Source organism: Antedon bifida, chromosome 2 (genome assembly GCF_963402885.1).
Source record: "Antedon bifida chromosome 2, ecAntBifi1.1, whole genome shotgun sequence".
Taxonomy (NCBI): Eukaryota; Metazoa; Echinodermata; class Crinoidea; order Comatulida; family Antedonidae; genus Antedon; species Antedon bifida.
This window is the reverse complement of record NC_136227.1, coordinates 35,698,159-35,709,686: the sequence shown is the minus strand read 5'-3', so window position 1 is coordinate 35,709,686 and position 11,528 is coordinate 35,698,159. Positions and strand designations below refer to the sequence as shown.

The 11,528-nt window shown below is 33.1% G+C and overlaps 2 protein-coding genes across 3 annotated transcripts; one reads left to right on the top strand and one right to left on the bottom strand.

The window, feature by feature from the left end:
* Nucleotides 1-494: 494 nt before the first annotated feature.
* On the top strand, nt 495-2,442 carry LOC144834890 (phosphatidylinositol N-acetylglucosaminyltransferase subunit P-like). Its single transcript, XM_078689870.1, has 4 exons — nt 495-670; nt 1,150-1,222; nt 1,445-1,563; nt 1,768-2,442. Exons 1-4 carry the CDS (start codon nt 586-588, stop codon nt 1,902-1,904), a joined length of 414 nt encoding a protein of 137 aa, XP_078545996.1. The 5' UTR covers nt 495-585; the 3' UTR covers nt 1,905-2,442.
* Nucleotides 2,443-4,340: 1,898 nt separating this feature from the next.
* On the bottom strand, nt 4,341-11,339 carry LOC144834884 (AP-2 complex subunit mu). Of its 2 annotated transcripts, none has more exons than XM_078689863.1 (10): nt 11,250-11,339; nt 10,355-10,463; nt 9,540-9,805; nt 8,931-9,149; nt 8,400-8,529; nt 6,079-6,204; nt 5,528-5,663; nt 4,999-5,096; nt 4,759-4,870; nt 4,341-4,483 (listed from the first exon to the last, which is right to left on the bottom strand). In XM_078689863.1, the coding sequence occupies exons 2-10, from the start codon at nt 10,426-10,428 to the stop codon at nt 4,349-4,351; spliced, it is 1,296 nt and encodes a 431-aa protein (XP_078545989.1). In that variant the 5' UTR covers nt 10,429-10,463; nt 11,250-11,339; the 3' UTR covers nt 4,341-4,348. The 2 variants fall into 2 exon arrangements, with proteins under 2 accessions (XP_078545989.1, XP_078545990.1); XM_078689864.1 differs by having other exon boundaries at nt 11,254-11,339.
* Nucleotides 11,340-11,528: the final 189 nt, after the last annotated feature.

Sequence of the window (11,528 nt, the reverse complement as noted above, 5' to 3'; positions counted from 1 at the left end):
AACATAACCTCCTTGGCGGAGGCAATTATCACATTTGATAATTATAATGTTAAATTTCAACTATCCAGATGCGAATTTTAGGTTGGGTTTTAAAAAACTTGACTTCATATGCTTCAATTTCAAAGATCTGCTTAAAACATATTTATTTATTCTGTATTGTCGAACATGTATGGTACCATACCGGTAGGTATTCAAATATGCTTAATACGAAAAGATAATAAAATTCAGTGACTTTTTTCTATTTTATATCACTGTGCTCCACTGGCTCCAAGTTGGGTCCACTTGAGCACAGTGTATTAAAATACGAAAAGATATTAAAATTCAGTGACTTATTTCTATTTTATATCAGTCACTGTATGTGCTCCACTGGTGCTAAATTTGGTCCACTGAACGAGAGTTACCGTAGTACTATTTCTATTTCGGAAGTAAATAAAGGCCTAAATGGCGCTCCGTAGAAGTAGAGAATGCTCGATCGCCGAAATGACGCTCTGAATATACCTCTCATATGAGTTGAAAAGAAGACAGAAGAAGTAGAGCTAGATCTCAGTGTAGATTCTTTAAAATATCGTGGGAAAATTAAAATTGATGAGTACCAAGAACAGCCCAGGCCCTTCACATGAACGGGCAATTTACGGTTTTGTCATGTACATGTCTTCAACTTTTGCTATTTGTAAGTTACTAGGCCTAGACTAGATTTGGGCAAGTCAAAAGGCGAGAGTACAGTACAGCTGCAGTACTAAATTTATTATTTAATACTACGGAGGCCGTAAAGTGACAGCATGAAAGTAGGACTGTGAGGAACAATTAATATTTTCAAGGGATTATACTAATTGTTGCCTCAAAATAATTTTTTGACTTATTTTGTTCACTGAACTGATTACTATTTACTAAGGGAATTACTATTTCGAGGGAAATAAATGATTTTTATGATTAATTTATATGAGTGAAGAAAAATGATATTTATTGAGTAAAGAGGGAACAAAGTGATACTTTGCAGGAACAAAATGTTTCTGAGAAAATTATTTTTTTCTCTGAACCAGGGATATCGAGCTTTGTTATACACACAGTATAAAAATAGTAAATATTTTCCAACTATGATGAGTAGCCTACTCATATCTAATTTAATCGCATGAGTTGTTATTCTTCTAGGTCTGTACTTAATATGGGCTTATCTTCCCAAGAGTTGGTTACACTATGTTGGACTAACATACTGGCCACAAAAGTAAGTTCACGTTTTTAAAATCACCATAGTATTTTTTACTTTTAACATTGGTCATTGATAGGTCATAATTGCCAGACATTAAATAGTCTGACATTAAATAGTCTTATCATTACCAAATCCCTTTACAAGGATTAAAATTAAAATAATACTTAAAAAAAAAAAAAATTGCAATCATTGCAATTGTCTCACTTTACAAACATTGTTTGTTTTCTTATTTTGTAGATACTGGGCATTAGCTGTACCTGTGTACTGTTCAGTTTGTGTTCCTTTTCTCTATTTCTTCTATACAGCATATAATTTCACCATCACTTTACCGCTTGACTCTATCAACACTATGCAAGGTAGGGGTAAAACAGTGTTGAAAAGATTGGTTACCTTACAAAAAATGCTAAAATACCTTAGGAGAAGTAAGGAGGCAAAAATTATTACTCGTTTTGGCTACCTCGTCTCATAGTTTTATGTGTGAATCGTAAGTGTTTTACTTGTTTACTACATTTCTTGGTCAGTAATTCCATAATATACTAAAGTTAATAATGTTTTTGCAGATATCCATTCTAGAGCGCCATCGCACGATGCAGAACCGTCCGTTTCAATACCGCAGATTTCTGACATTCCAATAAGCGAGGTCAACAAACTTTTATACAGACGACCAAAACAAATAACAGAAAGCGACGTAAAATAGAAGAACAACATACAAGAATGTGTACACCTTAAGAATTGAAATATAAGAATTGAAGTTCAATTGAAAGCACGTCCAAACCAGGTTTTTCATTAAAAAGTGCTCAAGTTTATATTATATTAAATTTATATTGAAAACCAGTGCACTACAGGATTGGGACCAGTAAACAAAAATGAATATCTTTGCTTGTTAGATACAATTTATCAAAGCATGATAAATAAAGCTGTGTGTATATCAATTTGGCTTAATATTCCTAAAAAGAACAACATTTTGGCATACATGGTGTGTCATACTTAAGCTGGAATCATTTCTTATAAAGAAACAATAGACTTGTGGCAATATATGGTAGTGATTATGACACCATCATGTTAATATATGATGGGCACATCACATTTTTTCGTCGTATAAAGTTTTAAAGTGTGGACAGAGCTTTAAAAATGTCATGTTTCTAATAAGGGTCAATTAAATCTTGTAGAAAGTGTTTTGTACTGTAATATATTTATACTGTACTCTGTAAATAAAATATGAGATCAGGTATCTATTCTTCGTATATTCTATATTTACTTTATTCATATTTGTTTCAGATTACCATCACATGCAAAACAAAAATTTTGAAAAGTTACTAAAAATACAGTGTTATCTTAAATATTTGACTTTTAAAATAGTGTGACTCGTGAATATGGACACAAGGCCGATTATAAAATTTAATTATTTTAAGGTATGAATCGATACCAATACGGTAGATTCAGGGTATCCACCGACACCAATACGGTAGATTCAGGGTATCCACAGACACCAATACGGTAGATTCAGGGTATCCACAGACACCAATACGGTAGATTCAGGGTATCCACAGACACCAATATGGTAGATTCAGGGTATCCACAGACATCAATATGGTAGATTCAGGGTATCCACCGACATCAATACGGTAGATTCAGGGTATTCACTGACACCAATACGGTAGATTCAGGGTATCCACCGACACCAATACGGTTTAATACTAGTCCATATTATTGTTGAGACAACGATGCATGATTTGTGTAATGTTACACAAGATACATTGGTCTCCATAATTCTGACAATAAACATTGTTTTTATGACATATAAAACATACAAGGGGTTAATAATACGGTACACTAATAAACTACAGTGTATTATATAAGATATTATACTAGTAAGTATTAATGTGCAAAACTACTGTATACAAACAGAACAACATATGAATATAAAATAATTTTACGATATTTTTCTACACAAATTTCTGTCAAATTCAGTAAGAAATTTTAAGATGTTTTTGTTTTTAAAAATAATAATATACAAACAAATTGAGTTATAGTATTATATGATCTTCTGTAAATAATACATTTATATACGGTACTATATAACGTATAGTTATGGTTAAAGTTTTGTTCGGATTATTACTGTACTAATAAAACTGAAGTTCTGTCTGCACTATCGAACTAGTTTGACAAAAAAAGTATGATGTGCCTAAATATAGTAGTCATCCATGTCCATATAAATGGGCACATCACATTTTTTGTCTCATACAATTTGATAGTGTAGACAGAGCTTTAAATCAAACGGTGGAGAAGGATAAAATGAAATCACATTGGTAGTGTAATGTATTTTAGACTACACAAATTATAGTACAGTACCTATAACAATGACGTATTCACACTTGAAAACTCATTATCAACATGGCATTTAGTGGAGCGTTTCTTTGGACAAACAGAAACCCCAGACATTTTTTTCAATTTCAATCTTCAATATCAGTACCTTTTTTAATTGATAATTAGGTATTATTTAATACAATGATAATTTCAAATAGACATCAAAAGTCCATGTTATTATCTAATAAAGACAGAAATGTATGTTTCTGTAATGTAAGACTTACACATGTTTAACCAATACAATGCTGCTAAAGCCACTAAGAGTATAATGGGATTTACATGTGCTTTATAGCACTTTAATCCTACAGAATTGTAATAATTTCCCTAAAAAATAGTAGTTCCACATTAATCGAAGTTGGAATCAAGATAAATTTTCAGTTGAATCTTTTGTTTTTATAATCGAAAATCCTTTTTTCATTTCATATTCACTACATAATTTTGTTACTGTTATTTATTTTTTGGCAAATTTGTACTTATTTTTTTTTAATTTTTCCAAATTTAATTCAGCACAGAATGGAATGCATCGGGATATGAAAGTCAAGAATGTGAACACATTAGCATAAATGTGTGCAATCGAGTGTGTAATATGCACACACGTGTGTGAAATATGCACACATGCACAAAGCAATTACACACACATGTAATAGGTACATATGTGTAATTTATAGAGCATTATATGCACATTCTGCATACACCTAAATGCAATAGTGTACTAAATCATGATCAATAAATGTCCTTTTATCATTTTAACCTATGACCTGGTCTCGTTTTAACCTATGACCTGGTCTCATATAATCCACTCCTACTGATGTATCTCACCCACTTGATCACATCATGGTCGCTGTAGTTCAGTTTGGATTCAAACACTTTTAAGTATCGAACCTTAAGTCCAGACGCAGCAAATGGAACCTGAAAAAAAAAAAATAAAATTAATAGTTATAATCACAAATTTTTTCAAAATTGTTTAAATTTGAATGTTGTTTGTTTCTGGTTTTTTCACATGAATCAAAATTAAAAGGTGAACATCCAAGATTGACCTGAACTTATAAACTCTATTAAGCTCTGTCTAAACTTTATGTGAAAAAAAAAAGTGGTGTGTCCATATATGGACATGATGTCATATCACTACCATATTTGGGCAACTAGACAGTGATAGTGTAGACAGATTGACATTGTACACTGACCTCAAAGTTCATGGATATTGGGGGACGAGACCACTTCTTCTTGTCGTTTGTTGGCAAGAGTTCAATCTCGGCGCTAATTTGTGATTCTTTCATTCCTCCCATACGTTTGATTCTGAAAAAAAAATTGGAAAAATTACAGCATATTTTTAAAAATATATATTTAATATTTTATTAGCATATTTCTTTTAATACAACTATTAAATAAAGATCAACAATGTTGTTTCTGAAAAACAAACTTACTTCCAGACAATGGCATTCTCACTTGACTTGTACTTAGCTTTGCCTTTCATGCACACTACTTGTACTCCACTGGTGTTCAATGGCGTTGGAATACGAACCTGTAAAAAACAATAATGTTAAAATGTTTTTATTCTGGTCCTCGTGCTTAACTGGAAACTGAGTAAGTGATTTATGTGTGACAGTTATATAGCTCAAAATATTGCTGTAATGCACATCCTATCAGATGTCAGGGAGCTATCGATTTTGCAACAAACAACGCCCTAACTAGGTCAGGTAAATCGATGTGTCGTCGGTCATTGCCTGAACCGCACCTACATTTTGCTAATTGTAATGTAATAGATAGGACACTAATTTCATGGCACCTAAAATTTGATATTTTTAGGCCCTAGGCCTCCTATTTCAAAATCCTGGATCCACCACTGCCTAATTAACATGACATAGTTTGGTCGTCGGTCATTACACTGAAAGCTCTCTATTTTTTCAAGACAATACAATATATATTATATATATGTTGGAAAAACGTGCTCACCTCTATCTTTTGGCCTAGAACAGATGGTTTGAAATTGGACTTGAGCACCACCTTCACTTCCATTTTTGTACGAGATACTTCACGTACTAATGGAATTACTCTAAACGGCAAACTAATATCCTTTGTGGTACGATACCTGTGGGGTAGTAGATATAAAGTTTATTGTTTTTTAATGTTTAAGTACGTAACTTTGTTAGAGGCTATTTAATCACACTACCTTTTGAGTATGCTTTATGAAGCAGATTGATATCTTTTACAGTATAACCTGTCCACTTAGTTACTCATACCTGGCACACGAACACTTAAGAACGCTTAACTTATGGCAACAACACTTAAATCATAGCACCAACACTTAGATCATGCCATAAAACTCTGTCTACACTATCAAACTAGTTTGACAAAAAAAGTGTGATGTGCCTAAATATGGTAGTGATCATATTTTTTTGTCACATAAAGTTTGATAGTGTAGACAGAGCTTAACACAGACTTAATATTTTGTTATACCGCACTGTTTTGTAGCTATATCTTTGTAGAATGAATGTATTACTTACTTCATGAGTTCAAATTCACCATCAGGAGGGATGAAGCTGATGCTACGCTCTGATTCAAACTTGCTTAGTTTGACGCACTGATGGAAGGTACAGTCATCTATAGCAATAGAGCTCTTGGCTGGACCACTGTAAGGAAACAGTAACCAACATAATTATTTATTGGTAAACTTAGGTTAATGCTAGTCATCTATAGCAATTGAGCTAAGGAAACAGTAGTAATGTCACAGTAATCACTCATACAGTAACTACTATAAGCCTAGTTTAATGCTTCAGTTTAAACATTTAACAAATAGACTATACAACATTATAATATAATGTACAGTAATCATATTAAGTGTACATTATCATAATTAGTGTTTACCTTACCTGATTTGAAAGAAATAAAAATTACATTTAACGTTGATTTGATTGATTATAAGAGCTACTATTTACTATTATGGTGAAATTGAGTATGTTGTTCTGTACTTGTATGTCAGCCTCATTTGAAAATCTATCTTCCCACTTTGATAATTAAATACTACTAATAATCTTGTGTGCACAGCGAATGATATAATAATTTAAAAATGGCAAAACTCAAATCTGTTTACTGCATACAAAATTAGCTGCTGCAAACCTCTAATTGGTGAATGTGTTTAAGCATGGTTCCCACTAGAGACACAATGCGAAGCGAGTTGTCCAATGACAAGCCACTGTTCGAATAATCCATTGCTTGTGATTGGTCAAACCACTTACATTGTGTTACGTTATGTGAGAACCAAGCTTTAAAGAAGACCCACAACCATAGTGTAACTAATACATTCTCAAATACAGTGCTTGCACGTCAAGTCTTATAAAAAGTGATTGCGCAATAATGATTATTTCTCTGAACTAATTTGGTCAATCCATGAATTATGTTTTTAAACAACCAATTAAGTCAGAGAAATAAAAATGTGAAAAAGTTCAGACAAATTTTGATAAATTGATGGAAAATGTATTTCTTCTAATTTTCGCAAAAAACCACAAAAGATTAATCAATACTTGGTATCTGTTTAATTAAACCGACACAACAGCAGACACAAATCTTACAGTTTGCATGTATACAAAAAGATTTAAATAAACATACATATACACTATAATTTGTTCCTCAACCAACTCAAATACCCAGTGCTACTTTAAAAAAAATTAAGCCAAAGTAAAGAAAACATTGTTTCCATTTTTATAGTCAATTATAAACATTCCCCTTCCAAAGTTTAAAATGTACCTCAAAGAATAAGGAAAATTAAAAACAAGAATAAGCACAAAAGCAGTTAAACAGGAAAAGTAAAATGCATCAACACAACAAACTTACGTTCTTCTATAACAGGTAAACATCAGGAGACAAAGAAAAGAAAAACGATGGTGATAATTAATACATGCACTGGGTTTATGAAGTAACAAAACCAGGCAATGTATGATGCAATCGGGGTTACACCAAAATCATTTTCAAGCATGGAACACAGTCAACACTCCTAAACCTCTGTCTACACTATCAAACTAAATGTGTTATGCTCATATATGGACATGATGATGTCATATCACTACCATATTTTTGGCATATCACTACCATATATTGGTACATTTGATAGTGTAGACAGAACTTAACACTGGTTCACATTATACGTTAGTTATACAAACTTAGTTTTCACATAACATATCAAGTCCTCGGGTAAATTAAATATACATTTCATTCACATTGTTTTACATGCAGCAATCTATGTATGTTAGATGAGTATGATTCAACTACAGTGGAGTTGCAGCAAGGTAGTTAAGATGCTAGGCTACCAATCCTAGGGTTCTGGGTACAAATCCTGTCAGATGCCAGGAATGTTTAAGAGCATCTTGTGTTCCACCATTGAGAAGGACAGTGAATGAGCTCCCTATTGGCAATTTACGCATGAATTTAGTATATAATTAATTCTTGAAAATATGCTAAATGTTAAAAGTCAAAAAGTGTGGTGTGCCCAAATATGGTAGTAGTGATATGACATCATCGTGTCAATATATGGGCACATCATCACATAAAGTTTGGTAGTGTAGACAGAGTTTTTTTCTTTTCATGGTGACAAGTGTGAATAAATATTAATGTTAACATGAATGTTATGGTGGGGATGCAACATTAAACATTTACTACTCAGCAGTCAGGGGAAAATAGCAAAAAGCTTGCTACTTTCTAGGAGTTTGATCAGATAATCTATATTGTTTGACAAATCTTGTAACATGACCACAGTGCTGATTTTGCCATTTTCTCCCTGTCAGCTGTTGTACTGTAGGTAGCACAAAGTAATGTATGTAAGCCAGCATACCTTTTCTCTGTATCCTTGCCTTGTTTGTCCAGGGTAATCTTGTCGTTCATACCAAATTTACACTCAGGCATTCCACTCAAATAACTCTTCATAACAACTCTACCAGCAACATGGCAACTCAACACTTGGCCTAAAAAGAGGTTGAAATCAGAAATAAACATCAATACAAAATAGTGATCCTGGTAAGAACTTTACTGATGCTTTCAAAATTGAAAACTGCTACCTAAACTTATAAAGCTCTGTCTACACTATCAAACTGGACAAAAAAAGTGTGTCTGTGATGTGCCCAAATACGGTAGTGGTATGCCCAAAAATGGTACTATAGTGATATGACATCATCATGTCCATATATGGGCACATCACATTTTTTTTGTCACATAAATTTTGATAGTGTAGACAGACGTTAAGGAAGAAGAAATGTTTGATTATTGTATTGGCCGGTTTGTTGATGACGTTTCACTTCAATAACATTTATTGGTAGCACATGTCATGGTTTCCACTTGTGTTCATAAACGAATTTAAAAAGGTTACCTTGCGGCGACATGAGGAGGTTGACATTCTCAAGTACGTCTAAGAACAGTTCATTACGTCTGTACTTAATTCCTTCTCGTCTCCAACCAATCTGACCGGTCACCTGACTGGTGATCTGTTGTTGTTCTTCCTTAGTGTTAGACTTAATACCAGTCTGGGTGATGAATGTCTTTAGTATACCAGTGTCTGTGTTTTGGGGGTAGCCATAATCCAGAATTTCTATAGAATTAAGAATGAATGCATAGTGAGTTGTTTTATAGCAACATTCTAAATGAATGGATCATTGCACACGGTGCTGTGGAAAATTAGATTGTTTACACTACAAAACATTTGGTACCTTTTGTAGTCTTTTAATAGTAAATTGTATGAATAGAAATGATACAATAATTATCACAGCTATTAGGTTAGTTACTCAAGAATTGTTTCTGGTATAAAGTTAAATAAAGTTTTGGGAGGGATAAAAACTGCTGGCCACAAATATTGTGGTCATCAGCTTAAATACTTGCAAGTATTTTTTAATCGAACTTCCTCAGCATGTTTGGGTTGGTTTATAAATTAATAAATGTTTGGGTTGGTTTATAAATTATGTCTGATAATAAATTTACTCACCATCTAACAGTTCATAAATAAGCACAAAATTATTTTTGATGTTTTCTTCAGTAATTTTTCCAAAGTATGATTGCATAACTTCTACCATCTTGAGAAGAAACTCAAACACCATTGACGCATTCACATTTTGCTTAGTAACCGCAGCCAACCAGATGTTACCACGCTTGATGTGAAAGAAGCTTGTCCTTGCGATGTTGGTTACCGGTGAGCGTACTTGTTGTCGTGCATGGATTACGCTGACACGGAAAGCATCAACAGCATTCCGGCTAAAATGAAACAAATACAATTGGAAGATTAATACCATTTGTGGAAAGGGGTGTCCAATGAAAATTTTGAGTTATAGTATATCTGGCTCTTCGAGGAGAAAGGATTATTGATGGTTTATCAGGTACGCCAGGCACGAAAGACAGATATTTTTAGGCAAATTGTAAATTCATTTACTATTCTACTCAGAGAAAGAGCAAGTGACATTCCTTTTCACAAGACAATACAGTTTTAAACAAGTTTTCAAATATCTCGTCTGATGGGATTTGAACCTTGGACCCTTGGTAGCCCAGCACCTTAATCAAAAACTCAACTACTAACCCAAGAAAAAATTTTAGAAAATGCATTGTGCTGCGTACACAAGTGAACAACAATGATTATCTTTGTCAGGGATTTTCATTAATGCTCTCCATGTATCAAATATTTCTTATTGGGTTAACATCATAGTAATTGTGATAATTGACTAGAACTAGAGCTACTGTATGAATAACTTCCTTAAAAGGAGTAAAGAAAATGTCAGAAAGTTTTCAAAAAAATATTGGTAAACATACCCGATGTCATCTCTGAACACGCGGGAGATTAAAACCTCCCCCTTATGGTTGTACACAAACAATCCACCAATCATATTCCTTTATTTAGGTGTTTTTAACAGATCATTACCTGTAGATTACGTGTATAAAACATAAATAAAATACAATATTCTCAATAAAAATAATTTATCAACATTGTCTAGGCCTAGCTAGTAGTATAAAGCATTCCATCATTGTTGGGTTGAGATAAATTCAGACAGAATTAATTTATTTTCATTCATTTCATCTTTTATTTCGGAAAAAATAATATAGAGTACAAATTAGTGTCTACATTATATTAAAAATATAAAGGAAAAAAATATATATTAATAATATATTAATAAACTGATGCCTCATAATCACATGGTTAATACAATACTTCATCCATCTACCACCATCCATGTACAGTAAGTAGGCCTAGGGCTAGGCTAGATTGGATGATGGAAGAGCAAAATCATAAATGCATTTCGTGACCATTGCCTGTCCTCACCAAATTATTATTTACAGTAGTACATACAATTACAAGTGCACTAAACTAGGCCAGCTAGAGTAGGCCTAGAGTATTTACTATACAGTAATTATTATGTTGCCGAAAGAGGTCAACTGTTGGTTTAAAGTCATAAAAGCCACCGCCCATTTAAACCACAGAGGGCAGGCAACACCCACCTGCCGTCTGTGTGTGCTAGAAAAAGTTAAGCAGCACCGGGCGAATCGCGAGGCCTAGGGCCTAGCTCGATAGGCTTACCGGTGAAGCACAATATTCATGATTGAAATGGGTGAATCCTGTCATTTTCTAACGCTAAAGCTAACCTGGTATTCAAATAAGAACATACAAGTAATTTAATAACATATTTATTTCAATTAATCATATAATTACCTACAAAATTACTCTTATTTTCACCACATCACACAATCTTTCGCGGCGGCCTTTCAGCTTCCGTTCCCGTGTTCGATCCGGATCATCCCCGCTTGACAAAAACTATGAAAAGAGCTCCGTAAACAATCCAACCATTTTGATATTAAAATGATAGTATTAATGTATTCATAGTCATATTTGGAATATTTTATGTCTGATTTTATATTTTTCATTTCATGTAACTGTCCTAAAATCAGAAATATAATGTAATGCTCAAAATGTAATATTAATCATTTTAGT